Consider the following 21423-nt stretch of genomic DNA (forward strand, 5'->3'; position numbering starts at 1 on the left):
GTATCCAGCAGCATCAAGGAAGGCACAGGAAAGCAAACATTGAATATTATTTAAAAACAGCTATTAAAGGGGTTATCTGGGGATCAAAAATTGCTTGGGACCTATATTTTTATGTGAAATGAAGTCACTTACTAATGTACTTTCATTTTTACTTCTGTACTGAATCGTGCATTTAAAACCTGGTGAAATGCTTCCGGAAATCCTTTTGTTTGCCTAATATTAATGACGCGTGACTGAGGACTTGCTTCCTGTGCCGTTCGTGTCGGTGTGTAATGAACGCATGACCGCAAGGGGCTGGCATATTGCCTATCGCTGGAGTCATCTCATGCTCTGCCCGGGGACTCCAGTACTGCCTCTGACGTCACTGTCCATATATGGTCAGTGACTTCAGGGGTTATCTATCGCTGGACTCCCAGATCAGAACATCAGCTGGCGTTCTGCCAGGGACTCCAGCACTACTCCCAACGTCACTGCCTATATATGGACAGTGACATCAGGAGTTTCCTATAACTGAAGTCCCCAAGCAGAACATCAACTGGCGCTATGCCAGGGACTCCAGCACCACTACAGACATCACTGTTCATATATGGACAGTGACTTCAGGGTTTTTCTATCACTTGAGTCACTGAGCAGAACATCAGCTGGCACTCTGCCAGGGACTCCAGCACTACTCCCGACGTCACTGTCCATATATGGACAGTGACATCAGGAGTTTCCTATCACTGGAGTCCCCGAGCAGGGCATTCTCAGATGATTAATGGGGCTTGTATTGTTTTATGGCATTTCCTCTTCTTAGCCATATTTTTGCCTATCGTAGCGTAAATTCGGGTCTGTGTCACACGTATTCGACCCATATTCCACCAGTATTTACGGACCCGTGCCCGTAAATACGGGTCCAGTGTCACCAGTATTCCACCTGTATTTACGGACCCATTTTCTCTGCATTAATCGATAGCCCCTTCTTTCTATCAGTGCTGGAAAGAGAGAAGGGGCAGCCCTTTCGGGCAGAGTTTCCGCAGCGATTGAAAGTAAAAGAAGTTCATATGTACCGTTGTCTTGGTGACGTGTCTCTCTTTTGACATCCAGTTCGACTTCCCTGGATGACGCGGCAGTCCATGTGACCGCTGCAGCCTGAAGCGGTCACATGGGATGAAACGTCATCCCGGGAGGCCGGACTGGAGGAAGAAGTAGGTAAGTTAACTTTTAATACTATTAACTCCAGCGGTAGTCACCGTCCCGGGTGCTGAAAGAGTTACTGCCGATCAGTTAACTCTTTTAGCACCCTGGACAGCGTCTATCCCTTGACGTCGCCTAGCAACGCTCCTGTAATTACGGGTGCACACACGTAGCCACCCGTAATTACGGGAGCCCCATAGACTTCTATGGGCCTGCCTGTGCCGTTATTACGGTCTGAAATAGGACATGTTCTATATTTTTCAACGGCACGGGCACCTTCCCGTAAGCATATGGGAAGGTACCCGTGGCCAATAGAAGTCTATGGGTCCGTAAATACGGGCCGTAATTACGGCTCGTAATTACAGGCGTTTTTACGTTCCTGTGCATGAGGCCTCACTTGTACACAGGAGGAAGAAGCAGGTAAGTTAACTTTTAATACTATTAACTCCAGCAGTAGTCACTGTCCCGGGTGCTGAAAGAGTTACTGCCGATCAGTTAAAGAGGCTCTGTCACCAGATTTTGCAACCCCTATCTGCTATTGCAGCAGATAGGCGCTGCAATGTAGATTACAGTAACGTTTTTATTTTTAAAAAACGAGCATTTTTGGCCAAGTTATGACCATTTTTGTATTTATGCAAATGAGGCTTGCAAAAGTACAACTGGGCGTGTTGAAAAGTAAAAGTACAACTGGGCGTGTATTATGTGCGTACATCAGGGCGTTTTTACTTCTTTTACTAGCTGGGCGTTCTGACGAGAAGTATCATCCACTTCTCTTCAGAACGCCCAGCTTCTGGCAGTGCAGACAGCATGTTCTCAAGAGATCACGCTGTGACGTCACTCACAGGTCCTGCATCGTGTCGGACGAGCGAGGACACATCGGCACCAGAGGCTACAGATGATTCTGCAGCAGCATCGGCGTTTGCAGGTAAGTCGATGTAGCTACTTACCTGCAAACGCTGATGCTGCTGCAGAATCAACTGTAGCCTCTGGTGCCGATGTGTCCTCGCTCGTCTGACACGATGCAGGACCTGGGGAAGTGACGTCACAGCTTGATCTGCCAGAAGCTGGGCGTTCTGAAGAGAAGTGGATGATACTTCTCGTCAGAACGCCCAGCTAGTAAAATAAGTAAAAACGCCCCGATGTACACACATAATACACGCCCAGTTGTACTTTTACTTTTCAACACGCCCAGTTGTACTTTTGCAAGCCTCATTTGCATAAATACAAAAATGGTCATAACTTGGCCAAAAATGCTCGTTTTTTAAAAATAAAAACGTTACTGTAATCTACATTGCAGCGCCTATCTGCTGCAATAGCAGATAGGGGTAGCAAAATCTGGTGACAGAGCCTCTTTAACTCTTTCAGCACCCTGGACAGCGTCTATCCCTTGACGTGGCCTAGCAACGCTCCTGTAATTACGGGTGCACACACGTAGCCACCCGTAATTACGGGAGCCCCATAGACTTCTATGGGCCTGCCTGTGCCGTTATTACGGTCTGAAATAGGACATGTTCTATATTTTTCAACGGCACGGGCACCTTCCCGTAAACATATGGGAAGGTACCCGTGGCCAATAGAAGTCTATGTGTCCGTAAATACGGGCCGTAATTACAGGCGTTTTTACGTTCGTGTGCATGAGGCCTCACTTGTACACGGAATACAGGGGGTGCCAATCTTTGGAGGTGGCCCCACAGTTGTATAGGCTTTGATATTTTGTTTTGTTTATTTAACTCCTTTAGGGCACAGCCTGTTTTGGCCTTGTGGACACAGATGATTTTTTCAAATCTGACGTGTCGCTTTATGTGGTAATAACTTTGGAATGCTTTAACCTATCCAAGCGATTCTAAGATTGTTTTCTCATGACATATTGTACTTTATGTTAGTGAAAAAAATAAATATTCAATATTTATTTGTGAAAAACGTCAAATTTTAGAAAAAATTTGCAAAAATTAGCATTTTTCTAAATTTAAATGTATCTACTTGTAAAACAGATAGTAATACCACACAAAATAGTTACTTGTTAACATTTTCCATATGTCTACTTTATGTTTGCATCATTTTTCACGTCCTTTTATTTTTCTAGGACGTTACAAGGCTTAGAACTTTAGCAGCAATTTCTCATATTTTTAAGAAAATTTCAAAAGACTATTTTTTCAGGGACTAGTTCAGTTCTGAAGTGGTTTTGAGGGTCTTATATATTAGAAAATCCCCATAAATCCAGCCATTTTGAAAACTGCACCCCTCAAAGTATTTAAAACAGCATTCAGAAAGTATTTTAATCCTTTAGGGGTTTCACAGGAATTAAAGCAAAGTAGAGGTGAAATTTAAAAATTATTATTTTTTTTGCTGAAATTAATTTGTAATCCATTTTTTTCTGTAACACAGAAGGTTTTACCAGAGAAACGCAACTCAATATTTATTGCCCAGATTCTGCAGGTTTTAGAAATATCCAACATGTGGCCCTAGTGGGGTAATGGACTGAAGCACCGGCCTCAGAAGCAAAGGAGCACATAGAGGATTTTGGTGTCTCCTTTTTTTAGGAATATATTTTAGGCACCATGTCAGGTTTGAAGTGGTCTTGTGGTGCCTAAATAGTCGAAACCACCCAAAAGTGACCCCATTTATGAAACTACACCCCTCAAGGAATTTTTCTAGGGGTATAGTAAGAATTTTGAACCCACAGTTTTTTTGCAGAATTTAGTGGAATTAGTCTGTGAAGATGAAAATCACATTTTTTTTTAATAAAACATAGGAGAAAAAACACCCCAACATTTGTAAAGCAATTTCTCCCGATTACGGCAATACCCCATATGTGGTCATAAACTGCTGTTTGGACCCACAGCAGGGCTCAGAAGGGAAGGAGCGCCTTTTGGATTTTGGAGCGCAGATTTTGCTGGAATGGTTTTCGGTGCCAAAACAGTGGAAACCCCCAAAAGTGACATTATTTTGGTAACTACACCCTTCAAGGAATTTTTCTAGGGGTATAGTTAGCATTTTGACCCCACAGGTTTTTTGTAGAATTTAGTGGAATTAGGCCGTGAAAATTAATATCAATGTTTTTGTCCACTAAAATTTTGAATTTTTTAATTTTCAAAAGGGATAAAAGAGAAAATGCACCCCAACATCTATAAAGCCATTTCTCCCGAGTACGGCAATACCCCATATGTGGTCCTAAATTTTTTTTATTAGAAATTAATAAACCATTTCAGGACTGATCATTTTTGCGTTTTCATTTTTGTTTTTAACTCGACGCCTTCCAAGAGCCATAACTTTTTCATTTTTCCGTCAATAGAGTTTGTGAGGTCTTATTTTTTGCAGGAGGAGTTGTAGTTTCTATTGACACCATTTAATGTACCATATAATGTACTGAGAAACTGAACAAAAATGATTTGCAGGCTGAAATTGAAAAAAAACGATGATTTCTCCATTGTTTTTGGGGTTTTGTTTTTACGTGTTTCACCATATGGTAAAAATGAGAGGCATAACTTTTTAATTTTTTGGTCGATTGAGCGGGCTTATTTTTGGCGGGACGAGCTATAGCTTTTATTGGTACCATTTTATAGTACACACAACTTTTTGATCACTTTTTATTATTTATTTTTTTAGAGTTAACGTGACCATAAAACTGCGATTTTGGCGTTTTAAATTCTTTATGTCTTACGGCGTTCACCGTGCGCAATAAATTATGGTTTACTTTATTCTGCGGGTCGGTACGATTACGGCGATACCATATGTAAATGTTTTTTTTAATGTTTTGCAGCGTTTGCACAATAAAATCACTTTTCTATAAAATAATTTATTTTCTGTGTCACCATATTCTGAGAGCCATAACTTTTTTATTTTTTTGTCAAAAAAGCTTTGTAAGGGCTTGTAGTTGCAGTTTTTATTGATACTATTTTGGGGTACATGCGACTTTTTGATCACTTTTTATTCTATATCTTGGGAGGGCTGGTGATTAAAAAATAGCAATTCTGGCAGTTTTTCATTTATTTTGTTTGCGGTGTTCACCGTCTGGGAAAAATAACATTATAGTTTTATAGTTTGGGTTGTTACGAATGCGGTGATACCAAATATGTGCACTTATTTTTAACGTTTTAATTTTTTTCCTATTATAAAAGATTTATTATAGGAAAAAAACAACTTTTATTTTTACACTTTTATAAAACATTTATGAACTTTTTTTTACTTGTTTTTTTACTTTTCACATTCTTTTTTTACCCGCAGCTCTGATCACTGCTAGAATACATTACACTAGCTAGTAGTGTAACGTATTCCAACTGTCAGTGTAACTTCACAGTCAATCTGACAGCAAGCCTATAAGGACCAGCCAGAGGCATGTTCTTTCTTGCCGCGGTTCCACCTCTGATCACCCATTTAAATCAATGGGAGGCAGAGAAAGCGAAAAACACAGTGAAAAACGCGGAAAGAAAGTGCAGGCAGGTCAAAATCTGCCTCGCAGATTTTATCTGTAGTTTGCAGGAAAAAAAAGAGTCAAGTGGAAAATGAGTCAAAAATGTTTCCCTTCACTACCGTTGATTGGCATCCTTAAATCCCAAGGTCCGCTGGGTCTGATGTCTGCTACTGTCCCAGATTTTCAGTCAGATGACTGGAATGACATTTTAAAATCTTATCTTCATGTCTCTCCATCAGCAAATAATAAAATGATCCAGTTGTGTACAATACATGAGTCATATTTAACCCCTGTAAGGTTATTTAGAATGGGTAGACTACCATCTGCTGACTGTTTTTGATTTAGTACTCCGGGGGCTGACTTATGGCACATGATATGGGCCTGTAATCCCAAACGAGGCTTCTGGACAGAGATAATTTCCTTGTTATCCTCCGTGCTACTTATGCCCATACCTTTATGTCCTAATATTTGTTTAGTTGGTATGTGGGATGATGTGTTTTGTGGACAACACACCAAAATCTTTTTGAGAGAAACTTTATTCTTGGCGCGGAAAATAATAGCACAACACTGGATGAATGATCATCTCCCGACCCTTAGTCTTTGGGTGGGGTAAGTAAACTCTGTGATACCTTTTGAAATAATTGTCTATCAAAATCGTGGTTGTACAGCCAAATTTTCCAAGGTTTCGGATATGTGGAATAATTACCCTCTGGCAGTGTGTAGTTCTAATGACCCTTTAAATAATACAGTATAGGCGGGAGGAGAGATTCTAGATTTAGCGTGTTTCCTCTTAGAAATATAGCCATACTTACCATTTCTAGAGTATATGAACGTACAAGTCCTTTTATTTTTTTCCTTTTTTTTTGTTATGTTTTATTTTCTACTGTATATTAACCCCTTAGTGACCAGCCCATTTTAGGCCCTAATGACCAAGCTATTTTATTCGTTTTTCTATAGTCGCATTCAAAGAGCTATAACCTTTTTATTTTTTCGTCTACATAGCTGTATGAGGACTTGTTTTTTGCTGGATTAGTTGTGCTTTTTAATAGCACCATTTTTGGGTACATATAATTTTTATATTAACTTTTATTAACCTTTTTGGGGGGGATTATAAAAAAAAACTGAAATTCCGCCATTGTTCTATGAGTTTTTAAATTGACGCCGTTCACTGTGTGACGTAAATAAGATGTTACCTTTATTCTATGGGTCAGTACGATTACGGCGATACCACATATGTAGAGGTTTTTTTTATATTTTACGACTTTTGCACAATAAAAACACTTTTGAACTAAAATTATTTGTTTTTGCATCGTTGCTTTCCAAGAGCTGTAATTTTTTTATTTTTCCATCAATGTAGTGATTTTTTGGGCTTTTTTTTTGCGGGACGAGACATACTTTTGAATGGTACTGTTTTGGGGTGCATGGGACTTATTGATTCATTTTTATTATGACTTTTTTGGGGGGCAATGGAAAAAAATTGCAATTTCGCCATGGTTTTTTGCGTTTTTTTTTTACGGTGTTCACTTTGCGGTTTAAATTACATATTAACTTTATTAATGGAGTCATTACGGTTGCGGCGATACCACATATGATCGCAGCCATTTAACCCCTTCAATGCGGCTGTCAATGACGTCCGCCGCATTGAAGTGGTTTACAGAGGGAGGGAGCTCCCTCTGTAACCCCCGGGCCCCCCCGCGGTGGATCGTGGGTGGCGATTGTTGCTATGGCAACCAGGAAGCCGTTACTAGGCTTCCTGGTTGCACAGGGACGGTAGCCTATTAGGTCCTGCCCGAGGCAGGACCTAATACGCTAACTGTCAAATGAAAAATGACAGTTACGATGCACTGCACTACATAAGTATTGCAGTGCATCGTAGCGGGGATCAGAAGACCAGATCTTCAAGTCCCCAGGTCAGTGTAAAAGAAAAAGTGAAAAATGTAAAAAAAAAGTGGAAGAAAAATAAATAAATAAAAGTTAATAAATAATAAATAAATAATAAAAACAACACTTGCCCTGTTTCCCTGATCAACTCCTTTATTATTAAAAAAACATGAAAATATGAAAAAAAACTATACATAATAGGCATCGCCACGTTCGGAACGGCCTGATCTATAAAAATATCACATTATTTTTACCGCACGGTGAACACCGTAAAAAATTTTAATAAAAAACTATGACCGCATTTTATTTTTTGGTCATCTTGTCTCAAAAAAAATTTAATAAAAAGTGATCAAAAAGTTGCAAGTAACGCAAAATGGTACCAATAGAAACTACAGTTCGCCACGCATAAAACAATATCGCAGCGATATCAACGAAAAAATAAAAAAGTTACGGCTCTCAGAAAATGGCGACACTAAAACATGATTTTTTTTAGAAAAGAGTATTATTATTGTGGGAACGTAGTGAAACGTAAAAAAACGATATAAATTTGGTGTCGCTGTAATCGTATCGCCCCGCAGAATGAAGTTAACATGTTGTTTATACTGCACGGTGAACACTGTAAAAAAAAACAAAAAAGAAACGTGCTGGAATGGCTGTTTTTTGGTTTCCTCATCCCCCAAAAAATGTAAAAATTCGTGATAAAAAAAAAATCTCATGTACCCCAAAATGGAACCAATAAAAATTACAGCTCGTTCCACAAAAAAGGCGCCCCTCACACAAGCCCTAACGGAAAAATAACACGTTATGACTCTCAAAACGCAATGGTGCAAAATGATTCTAAATGACGGCCCAGACTAATTTTTAGGTCCAGTAGAATTTCACTAAATACCCCACATCGTCATTTGGGTGGACCTTGTAGATGCAGCGGTCATGAGGAAACTTTAGGGCCTTGTGCGGCTTATAGGGCTAGTGAAGAAGTCAAATATAAGGCAATAATGGAGCGCAGATATTCTGTATAATACCCAATAAACTCGGCCTGTGCATAAAGGATTGGTTCAAAGCGAACCACACCAATCCATGGATTCTTCATTCACCCCATTTATTACATCATCCTATTATGACCTGTTGCACTCCGCTTACATAAGCCCTGATGTACTCCGCCCAGCTTACATATACCCTGATGTACTCCGCCCAGCTTACATATACCCTGATGTACTCCGCCCAGCTTACATATACCCTGATGTACTCCGCCCAGCTTACATATACCCTGATGTACTCCTCACATATATCCTGATGTAATCCATACATATATCCTGATGTACTCCACACATATTACATATACCCTGATGTACTTCTCACAGCTTACATATAGCTCGATGTACCCGCACATATTACATATACCCTGATGTACTCCTCACATATTACATATATCCTGATGTACTCCTCACAGCTTACATATACCCTGATGTACTCCGCCCAGTTTACATATACCCTGATGTACTCCGCGCATATTACATATACCCTGATGTACTCCTCACATATTACATATACCCTGATGTACTCCTCACATATTACATATATCCTGATGTACTCCTCACATATTACATATACCCTGATGTACTCCGCCCAGCTTACATATACCCTGATGTACTCCGCCCAGCTTACATATACCCTGATGTACTCCGCGCATATTACATATACCGTGATGTACTCCTCACAGCTTATATATACCCTGATGTACTCCGCCCAGCTTACATATACCCTGATGTACTCCTCACATATTACATATACCCTGATGTACTCCTCACATATTACATATATCCTGATGTACTCCTCACATATTACATATACCCTGATGTACTCCTCACATATTACATATACCCTGATGTACTCCTCACATATTACATATACCCTGATGTACTCCGCACATATTACATATACCCTGATGTACTCCTCACATATTACATATATCCTGATGTACTCCGCACATATTACATAACCGTGATGTACTCCTCACAGCTTATATATACCCTGATGTACTCCACCCAGCTTACATATACCCTGATGTACTCCGCACAGCTTACATATACCCTGATGTACTCCGCACAGCTTACATATACCCTGATGTACTCCGCCCAGCTTACATATACCCTGATGTACTCCGCCCAGCTTACATATGCCCTGATGTACTCCGCCCAGCTTACATATACCCTGATGTACTCCACCCAGCTTACATATACCCTGATGTACTCCGCCCAGCTTACATATGCCCCCACATTATAAGCTGAAATACCACTAATACACCAAGCAAAATCTGCGCTTCAAAAGCCAAATGGTGGTCCAACTGAGCCTGGCAGTGTACCCAAACGGCAATTTATGACCACATATGGGGTATTACTGTATTCTGGAGAACCCGCTTAACAATTTATGGGATGTGTGTCTACGGTGGTGCAAGCTGGGCACAACACATTGGGCACTGAAATGGCATATTTGTGGAAAACAGCAATTTTCAATCTGCAACATCTATTGTTTACTCATTTTTGCAAAACACTTGTGCGGTCAAAATGCTCACTACACCCCTAGATCAATTCTTTGAGGGATCTAGTTTCCAAAATGGGGTAATTTTTTTTTTGGGGGGGGGTACCACTGTACTGGTACTATAGCTCAATGCAACATGGTGTCAAAAAACTAATCTTATAAAATCTCCACTCCAAATACTAAATGGCGCTCCTTCCCTTTAGAGCCTTGCTGTGTGTCCAAATAGCAGTTTATGACGACATGTTGGGTATTTCCGTACTCTGAAGATGTTGCTTTACAAATGTTACGGTGCTTTTTCTCCTTTATTTGTTGAGAAAATGAAAATGTTTTAACTAATGCTGCGTCTTATTGGAAAATAATGTAATTTTTCATTTTCAATAAAATATATGACACACCTGTGGGGTCAAAATGCTCACTACACCCCTAGATGAATTCCTCAATGGGTGTAGTTTGCCAAATGGAGTCACTTTTGGGGAGTTTCCACTGTACTGGTACCTTAGGAGCTTTACAAAAGCGACAAGGTGCAGAAAAACCAATCCGGCAAAATCTGCTCTCCAAAAGCCAAATGGCGCTCCTTCCCTTCTGAGCCCGGATGTGTATTCATACAGTACTTTATTACCACATATGGGGTATTTCCGTACTCTGGAGAAGTTGCTTTACAAATGTTATGGTGATTTTTCTCCTTTATTTGATGAGAAAATGAAACATTTTTACCTAAAGCTACGTCTTAGTGGAAATTTTTTTTTTCATGTTTACTGCCCAATTCTAATGAAATCTATGAAACACCTGGGGGGTCAAAATGCTCACTACACCCCTAGATTAATTCCTCTAGGGGTGTAGTTTCCCAAATGGAGTCACTTTTGGGGGGTTTCCACTGTACTGGTACCTTAGGAGCTTTACAAATGCGACATGGTGCCGAGAAATCAAACCAGCAAAATCTGTACTTCGAAAGCTAAATGGCGTGCCTTCCCTTCTGAGTCCTGCCGCTTCCCCAAACAGCCGTTCATGACCACATGTTGGGTATTTCTGTACTCTGGAGAAGTTGCTTTACAAATGTTGGGGTGCTTTTCATCATTTATTTGTTGAAAAAAAAAAAAAATTTTGAGGTAAAGCTACATCTTATTGGAAAATAATGTAATTTTTCATTTTCACTGCCCAATTCTAATGAAATCTATGAAACACCTGTGGGGTCAAAATGCTCACTACACCCCTAGATGAATTCCTCAAGGGGTGTAGTTTCCTAAATGGAGTCACTTTTGGGGGGTTTTCACTGTACTGGTACCTCAGGGGCTTTACAAATGCGACATGGTGCCGAGAAATGAATCCAGCAAAATCAGCGCTCCAAAAGCTAAATGGCATGCCTTCCCTTCTGAGTCCTGCCGCTTCCCCAAACAGCCGTTTATGACCACATGTTGGGTATTTCCGTACTCTGGAGAAGTTGCTTTACAAATTTTGGGGTGCTTTTCCTCATTTATTTGTTGAAAAAATTAAAAATTTTGAGGTAAAGCTACATGGTATTGGAAAATAATATCATTTTTCATTTTCACTGCCCAATTCTAATGAAATCTATGAAACACCTGTGAGGTCAAAATGCTCACTACACCCCTAGATGAATTCCTCAAGGAGTTTAGTTTCCAAAATGGGGTATTTTTTGGGGTGTTTCCTTTGTTTCGGCACCACAAGACCTCTTCTAACCTGACATGGTGCCTGAAATATAATCTAAGAAAAAGAAGGCCCTAAAAGGCTCTAGATGCTCCTTTGCTTCTGAGGCCGGTATTTCAGTCCAGTAGCGCACTAGGGCCACATGTGGGATATTTCTAAAAACTGCAGAATCAGGGCAATAAATATTCAGTTGTGCTTCTCCGGTAAAAACCTTCAGTATTACAGGAAAAATGGATTAAAATGGAATTTCTGCCAAAAAAAATGAAATTTGTAGATTTCCCCGCTGCATTGCTTTAATTCCTGTGAAATGCCTAAAGGGTTAAAAAAACTTTCTGAATGCTGTTTTGAATACTTTGAGGGGTGAAGTTTTTAAAGTGGGGTGATTTGTGGGGGTTTCTAATATATAAGGCCCTCAAAGCCACTTAACAACTGAACTGGTCCCTAAAAAAATGGGCTTTTGAAATTTTCTTGAAAATGTGAGAAATTGCTGCTAACTTATAAGCCTTGTAACGTCCTAGAAAAATAAAAGGATGTTCAAAAAACTATGCAAACATAAAGTAGACATGTGGTAAATGTTAGCTAGTAACTATTTTGTGTGGTATTATTATCTGTCTTACAAGCAGATACATTTGAATTTAGAAAATGCAAATTTTTTGCAAATTTTCTCAAAATTTTGGTGTTTTTCACACAAAAATATTGAATATATCGACCAAATTTTTTCACTAACTTAAAGTACAATATGTCACGAGAAAACAATCTCAGAATCGCTTGGATAGGTAAAAGCATTCCCGAGTTATTACCACATAAATTAACACAAGTCAGATTTAAAAAATGAGGCTCTGTCATTTGGTCCAAAAGTGTCTCAGTCCTGAAGGGGTTAATAAAACGAGTTTAAAAAAAAATATTTCCCTTTTCTTTGAGAAAATTCCTAATTATTACATTATGTATGCAAACATATAGCTGACAGCAGATACAGTATACACCATAAACTGTAATACATAACATAATTAGAATAAAGCAAAAATGGATATACTAAACCACTTAATTTATTAATGCTCCTACAAAATTGCAACGCGTGAATCTACTCTATCAGTTTCAAAGAAGCCAATATGGCCTTTTATTGTCACTTTGTCACATAATAGCTCAATTTTCAACTGTGGAACAACTTATACACGGCCACTTCATTATAATTTGCATGTGACTTTCAAGCAGAGCTGTCAGCTCCTTATGCTGCCCTGTCTGAGGGCAGCATAAAGTAGTGATAGACGCTGATTTCAGCGGTCCGTCACTTATTCGTTAATTTGCAATAGTTTGTGAGAACTTTCATCTTATCTTATCAAAGATACACTAATAAAATATTATATTTTGATATATTGCCTTGGGCTTTCTTTTCCTCAAGTGTTTGTTTTGGTTTTGCTAACTCTATATCTATGCAGGGGATTTAAAACTTTGTTTTAGAAGAGCGTCATTCCAGAAGGCCGGCCTGGATGACGTCAGAGGGCCGTCCCCCTGGGATGACGTTACATCCCATGTGACATGGGTTGCAGCGTCGTCCAGGGAGGCCGGCCCGGACTGCACTAGGTGGTGAGAGAGGGAGGGGGCTTCCGCTGTCACCCCATCTAGGTGGTATGAGAGAGGGAGGGGGCTTCCGCTGACACAATCGCAGGGCACCGATAGGTTGCCATGGCAGCCGGGGGTCCAAAAATAGTAAAACGTGGTTTACTTAGTATAGTATATGGTGTCATCACAATCATAACAACCTGTATAATAAAGTTAATGCAATATTTAGCGTACGGTGAACGCAAAACTACCATTGGAATTCCTTTTTTTTAATTCCTCGCCCTTAAAAAAAAGTTAATCAATAATTAATATAGACCCCAAAATGGTTCCATTAAAAAATATAAGTTGTCCCACAGAAAGAAAGCCTACATATGGCTAAATAAATTAAAAAAAATAAAAAGCTATTGTGCTTCGAATGCAACAACATAAATACAAATTGTTTTCCATGAAATGTGCTAATATTGTACAAAAGTAGTAAAGCATAAAAATAAAACGATACATATTTGGTGTCGCTGTAATCCTATCAACCGATAGAATAAAGGTAACATGTTTTTATGTTGAACAGTGAACGGTGTAATTTAAAAATAAGAAAAATTGGCGGAACTGCTGAATCCCCCCCAAGAAAGTTAATCATTAAATTATATGTACCCCAAAATGGTGCCATTAGAACATACAAGCAAAAGTCAAGCCCTTATAAGGCTACGAGGACAAAAAAAATGTAAAAAGTTATGGCTCTCGGAGGGCTGGGATAAAAAAAAACATAAAAACTGGCTGCTTCAGAAAGGCCAGAAGTGGCTGCGGCGGTAAGTTGTTAAAGTAGGGAATGTTTAAGACAGTATCAGTAGTGATATTCAGATACAGCAACATTACATTTTATATTATAAATACTCACAATCTTTTCTCCTGACATGAGGTAAAGATATTTACTTTTCATTGAAGTGGGCAAGAAGCGAATGTATTTATTTGACTCTGTATAAATGCAACTCCGTTATGTGTAGTGACTACAGAGGTCAGGACCCATGCACTGCACAGGTTTCCTAGGGGAGATCCCTTATGTGAAAAGCTCATGCCGGAGGATTTGACAGGCTCAAAAGGGCTTGTAAGAATAGCAATCCTTAAGCCCAATTAAGCTATTAAGATGCCCAAAAAAAGACTTATTTGTTTTCAGTATAGCTTATATATAACTATTCTTGGAGCTTGCTAATGATAGACTACAAAGTGTACTAAAATCATCGCTTACAATTATTTCGGCTTACAGGTGAAAAATACAAAATAAATATACTGTTTGCTGTAAATAATACACATTAAAAAGGTTAATCCTTGGTATAATACACATTTGGCAAACAATATGCCTATTAACCCCTTGCCGCCACAGCCAATTTTCAGATTTTTCCTCCCCACCTTCCAAAAGCCATAGCTTTTCTATATTTCCGTCGATATACGTAGTTGTATGAGGTCTTGTGTTTTGCGGGAGGAGTTGTTAATTTTCATGGCACCATTTATTATACCATATAATGTAGTGGGAACCTGGGAAAAATTCTATTTGGGGTGTGTGATGGATAGTTAATTTGCTTATATTCTCTGTATTAAAATACATTATGAATTATCAAGCAGGATGCCGAATTACGAAGATATGTATCCTCCATTTTCTAATGACCTTTCCTCTACGTAGTCCTGCTCGAGTCTCAAAGAAATGTGTTATCCAGTGGCGTAACTCCTGCGGGAGCAGCCATAGCGGCTGCTAAGGGGGCCACGGCTCGAGGGGGCCCGTGCCGCCAGCCGACACGCCCCCTCACATATACCCGGTGGCGCCGCTAGCAGCCGTTATGGCTGCTACAGCGGTAGCGCCACTACTACGGGGCCCACGCCGCCGAGCCTCTAACATGTATGGGCCAGACGACATGGGCCCTCTAATGCCCGTAGGCGTCGCTAGCACCGGAGGGGGCCCCGGTGCTAGCGGCAGCCACCCCGTCTTGCAGTAATTCTACCTGCGTCTATAGCACACAGGTACAAATACATGCATTAGTGCTGAATGTCCGGGCATGTGCCCGACTATTCAGCGCCTTACAATAACGCTGATTGGCGGGACAAAATGACTTGCAATGACATCATTGTGCCGCTTCCGTGCTTGAAAGGCGCTGATTGACAGGGCAAGTCATTCTACCCTGTCAATCAGCGGCTTTGAGCGACGCATCGTTCAGCTCCAGCAGACCTGCTCAGAAGAGAGCAGATCTGCATTGCCATCGGACGACGTGGGAAAGGGATCATGTGAGTATGAAAAGTTTTTTTTTTCTAATAAAACTGTGAGTGGCATTATCTACAGGGGGGTCTATATGTGGGGATGTGGGCCACTGTATACAGGGGGTCTATATGTGCGGCACTATCTACAGGGGGGTCTATATGTGGGGCACTATATACAGGGGGGTCTATATGTGGGGATGTGGGCCACTATATACAGGGGGGTTTATATGTGGGGATGTGGGCCACTATATACAGGGGGGATCTATATGTGGGCCACTATATACAGGGGGGGTCTATATGTGGGGATGTGGGCCACTATCTACAGGGGGTCCATATGTGGTGATGTGGGACACTATATACAGGGGGGTCTATATGTGGGGATGTGGGGAACTATCTGCAGGGGGGGTTTATGTGTGGGGCACTATATATGAGACACTATATACAGGAGTGGGCTATATGTAGAGCACTATCTATAGGGGAGCTATTTTTAGGGCACTTTCTATAGGGGCGGGCTATATGTGGGACACTATATACAGGGGAGGGTTGCCTGTGGGGCACTAGCTACAGGGGGGATATATGTGGGGCACTAGCTACATGGGGGCTATATGTAGGGCACTGTCTACAGGGGTGGGCTATATGTGGGACACTATATACAGGGGGAGCTATATGTGAGACACTATATACACGGGGAGCTATATGTGAGACACTATCTACAGAGGTGGGCTATACTTGGAGCACTATCTATAGGGGAAGCTATATGTAGGGCAGCACTATTGCCTTGCAGCTCTGGAGTGCATATGCGGGCACTATCTACAGAGGGCTGTATGTGGGACACCATCTACAGGGGCTTCTATGTAGGGCACTATCTACAGAGGCTCTATGGGGGTCACTATGTACAGGGGGCTATGGGGGCACTATCTACAGGGGGCACGGTGTGTGTGGGACACAGTGTATGGTACTATTATAATCAGGGACACAGTGTATGGCGCTATTATAGTTAGTGGTGCAGTGTATGGCGAATTATTATATCTAGAGGTGTTGAGAATTTTAACTTTGTTTATAGGTGCAGAAATGTTTTAAAAGTGAGAAGCTGAAGACATCTGAGCGGAAAACTGCAAAAATGGCCGGGAGAAATCCATCATAGGGAAAAGAAAAGATCTAGAATCTGAGACGTCGGTGAGTCACTTAATGTAAATGGTTATTCTGCCTGTAATCAGCCCTGTAGTCGCTGTATGATCTGCAGCGAGATGAAGTGTGGTATGATTTTTTTTGTGAAACAGCATCTCCCAGCATATCCCAGCATATCCTTACTATTGTTCGGGCCATGCTGGGAGCTGTAGTTTTACGCCGTACAAATCTATACGGCAGGGGTTGTACTATATTGAGCTGTATTTGTTCTGGTGTTGTATATATGTACTGAGCTTTGTTTTGGGGCTGTATATATGTAATGAGCTTGGTTCTGGGGATGTATTTATGTACTGAGCTTGGTTGTGGTGCTGTATATACGTACTGAGCTTGCTTCTGGGGATGTATATATGTACGGAGCTTGGTTCTGGTATTGTATATATGTACTAAGCTTGGTTCTAGTGCTGTATTTATGTACTGAGGTTTGTTCTGGTGCTGTATTTATTTACTGAGGTTTGTTCTGGTGCTGTATATATGTATGGGCTTGGTTCTAGTGCTGTATTTATGTACTTAGGTTGGTTCTGGTGCTGTATATATGTATGAACTTTGTTCTGGTGCTGTATATATGTCAGAGCTTGGTTCTAGTGCTGTATTTATGTACTGAGCTTGGTTCTGGTGCTGTATATATGTCAGAGCTTGGGTCTGGATCTGTAATTATATATGATATATTTCTAATAACAAAATTTCAGGGCAGATGGAATTGTTCACAATTCATTGTATATTTCATGGGAAACTGGTAGTTTTAACCCCCTTGAACCGTCACCATGCGGTAATACATGATCTGACAATATTTCCAAACATTCCCTTGTATGTTTTTTTCAGATGCAGCAAAATCTTTAAAATTCACTTTTAAAACGGCGCACACTATATGCTAATTACTCATTAAAGGGTCATGGGGCGGTGCCGCTATCCTGAAGATTCACATAGTCCTGCCTCCAAACCCACCCATGTTTGATTGACATCTCCCTGGCTGATACAACTTTCTCGGATGTGCCAATGCCTTGTGGCACTATACACAAGGGGGGGATGTGTGGCACTATACACAAGGGGGGGCTGTGTAGCACTATACACAAGGGGGAGCTGTGTGGCATTATACACATGGGGAAGTGTATGACACTATTTACAAGGGAGAGGGCTGTGGCTCTATCTACAGGGGGCTGAGTGTGGCGCAATCTACAGGGGTCTGTGTGTGGCACTATCTACTAAGGAGGGCTGCGTGGCACTATATACAAGGGAGGTGGGCTGTGTGGCACTATATATAGTGGGAGCTTTATGGCGATATCTACAGGGGGCCTGTATAGCACTATCCTCAAGGGGGAGGTGTGGGCACTATCTACAAATGGGGTGTGACTGTCTATAGGCGGGGCTATATAGCACTGTCTGCAGGTGGGCTGTATGACCAATATTTGAAAACAACATATATCTTCTATTCTATTGTTTGTAGGCCAGGATTTGCAGGTTTTAGAAAAATCATGTGACCTCAGTGGGAAGGTACTCTATGATGTATTTTCAGTCATACGTGTAAAATTTTATCATTGGTTGTTCGATGAAAGGTAACACCCTGATTAAAGGTACGCCATGAGGGTATATTAACTTATCTATCTGGATAATAAATTAGAATATTGATTGATTCCTTGGTTGAACTTGATGGACGTGTCTTTTTTCAACCGTACTAACTATGAGACAAAAGATTGCTATTGTCTTTATTGATCTCCCAGTGCACTGCTTATACTTCAATTACCATATTGGAATACCACCTGATAAAGCAGAGGGAACCCATTAGAGTGCCCATCCCAAGGCTGCTACCTGGAAAGGGGTTTCTTCGACAGGTGAAATAGGAAAAGCGATTCCTCAATATTTTGGGTGGTTTCTTTTTTACGACATTCACCGTGCAGTAAAAACTGCATTTTAACTTTATTCTGCGGCTCAATACGATTACGGCGATACCAAATTTATATAGTTTTTTTTATGTTCTACTACTTTTGCAAGGAAAAAACTGATTGTTAAAAATAAGTTTTGTCGCCATATTCCGAGAGCCATAACTTTTCTTTTTTTTACCGTCGATTGAGCGGAATGAGGGCTTATGTTTTGCGAGTTGAGCTGTAGTTTCTATTGGAACCATTTTGGAGTCTATGACACATTTTGATCACTTTTTGTTAAATTTTTTGTGGGAGATTAAGTAACCAAAAAACAGTTATTCTGGCGTTCTCATTTATTATTTTTTACGGCGTTCACCAGGCGGCCTAAATAATGATATATTGTAATAGCTCTGACTTTTACGGATTCAGCGATACCAGTTATGCTAATTTATTTTTTTACATTGTGCTTGGGGGAAAATGGGAAAAGGAGAGTTTTTTGAACATTTAGATTTTTTTATATATTAAAAAAAACTTAATTTTACTTTTTTACTAGTCCCCAGGGGACTAGAACCAGTGATTGTTGGATCTCTTGCATCATATACTGCAATACTAATGTATTGCAGTATATCGTTAAACTGACAGTCTCTTATAAAGCAGTTCCCTAGGCCGGAGGCAGGGCTTCATAGGAGTACAAAGATGGCAAATCTTCATCAGGTCCCCAGGCTGCCATGCCACCAAACGGGGGGCCGTTGCAACACTACAGGGGGTTTCCCCCCATTTCTAACCACTTAGATGCCGCGGTCGCTATTGATGTCGTAGTATCAATAAAAGGACCGAAATCTGTCCAATTGAAGCGACTTAAATCTGTAAGTACGTCTTTTCATTACTTTCAAGCCAGATTAAGGTGTTAAATCTGATTGTTGGAATGTATATATGATAGAAACGCAGTGAGGCTACTGGTTGCAGGTGAATGTGTAAAGGTTTATCCATGCCTACTTCCACAAACCCCTTTTGTATTCACAAATTCCGACAGACACAATCCAAAATTCACATCTCTAAGGCCCGATGCACACGGCCGTGCCCATAATCACGGCCCGCGATTGCGGGCAAGGCCGGCCGTCTGCATTTTCGGGCCGTGCTCCGATACAAAGTAAAATACGAAAAATAGGACATGCTCCATAATACCCGGCATAGTTCTACGGCACGGACACCCATCCGCAGCGATACGGAAAGGTGTCTGCGGCCAATAAAACTGAATGGGTCCGTAAAACTGCGGACCGTGTTACGGTCCGCGGTTTTACGGTCATGTGCATGGGGCCTAAGGGGATGTCTACGTGCTGCAGATTTCTTGCAGAAATTTCTGCAACAAATCTGCCACGTGTGAATATAACCTAAAGTGGTTAAAAATTTAGACTCTTCGATATTCAAGCCCTCCACAAATCAAATTGAGCACTGTAGGCAAAAGATATTTTAGAAAATCTAAATGATAATTTAACCCTGATCACAAGCTGCATTTCCTTGTCTGTATGTTTGCATAAACACAAGCAACTTCTCGTACCTCTTTTAAACCTGCGCTTTCATTAGCATCTCCTTGTCGGATGTTCATTGCTACTCCTTCATGCTCTTGTGAAGTTCTTGACTCTTCTTGTTGCACAAGGATGTTCGGTTGCTCTCTATGCTCCTGTGGAAGATAATGAAGTTTTATGTATCAAATATAATATGACTATGATAATGCACCTAATGCACTTTTAATGTTATACACTAGTGGTGACCCCAAAAATGTAAAGCATAAGCATACTATATGAGCCTGAATATCTAGGGTGAAATATTCGTTCTTCCTATGAAACTGATGACACTGATGTAACCAGAGGCTTCCAAATACTGCAGGGTCATGAAATAATAATATGATGTATATGGTTTACATATTCCTGATATAATGCTACTGAAAAAGTATCAGCGATTGCACTGTTCCTCGCCGTTTAGCCCCTCAAATGCTGCAGTCAATTGCGACCACAGCATCTGAAGCGTTGAAAAGAGGGGGCAGCCACCTCTGACAGCTCATCGGCGCCCCCACAACGCAATCAGCGGGTGCCGATGGTTGTCATGGCAACCCAGGGGCCTAATGAAGACCCCCATGGCTGCCTTCACTCTGCCTCTGTTAAGCCCTGCCTCTGACCATCAGCTGCGCATTAACCCCTTCGCGCACCACAACTTAATAGCATGTCGTGGTGTGGGGGGTGTCAGCTGTGTATTACAGCTGACACCCGAGACTAACGGACAGGAATAGTGATCGCGCTGTTACAGGAGCCTGTAAGAATAACAATATACTGTAATACATTCGTATCGCAGTGTATTGCACCAGCGATCTAACGATTAAGTTTAATAAAGTTATTAGTTGTGAAAAAAAATATTAAAAGTAAAATAAAAACCTTTTCCCTTTTTCCCTCTAAAGTAATGTAAAAAATAAACAAAATTGGTATCTCTGCGTCCGTAAAAGTCAGAAATATTACAATATTACAACCATTATTTAACACGCACAGTAAAAAACTAAAAATCTAAAACCGCAAAATCGTAGTTTTTTTGGTCACCTTAGTTTTTTTTATAAAAAGTGATCAAAAAGTTGTATATACTATACCAAAAAATGGTATCAATAAAAACTACAGTCCCGCAAAAAATAAGCCCCCACACCGCTCAATCGACAAAAAAATAGAAAAGTTATGGCTCTCAGAATGTGGTAAAACAAAATAATTATTTTCTTTTTAAACCTATTTAAATGTGGTATTGCCGTAATCGTATTTAGCCGCAGAATAAAGTAAATTTGTCGTTTTTACCGCACGGTGAAAGCCATAAATACGAAAACCAAAAACAATGGCAGTTTTTTCCAATTTCAGCCCGCAAATATTTTTTTTC

General features: G+C 40.5%; 1 protein-coding gene across 6 annotated transcripts in view; it reads right to left on the reverse strand.

The window, feature by feature from the left end:
* SLC24A2 (solute carrier family 24 member 2) overlaps positions 1-21423 on the reverse strand; it is a 300950-nt gene that overhangs the window by 112444 nt on the left and 167083 nt on the right. For all 6 annotated transcript variants that reach the window (XM_075825879.1, XM_075825867.1, XM_075825890.1 and 3 more), the window contains one exon: positions 20072-20194. In XM_075825879.1, the coding sequence (XP_075681994.1) occupies positions 20072-20194 (123 nt within the window). The remainder of the gene's footprint in view (positions 1-20071; positions 20195-21423) is intronic.

This window comes from Rhinoderma darwinii, chromosome 1, assembly GCF_050947455.1.
Source record: "Rhinoderma darwinii isolate aRhiDar2 chromosome 1, aRhiDar2.hap1, whole genome shotgun sequence".
NCBI classification, from domain to species: domain Eukaryota; kingdom Metazoa; phylum Chordata; class Amphibia; order Anura; family Rhinodermatidae; genus Rhinoderma; species Rhinoderma darwinii.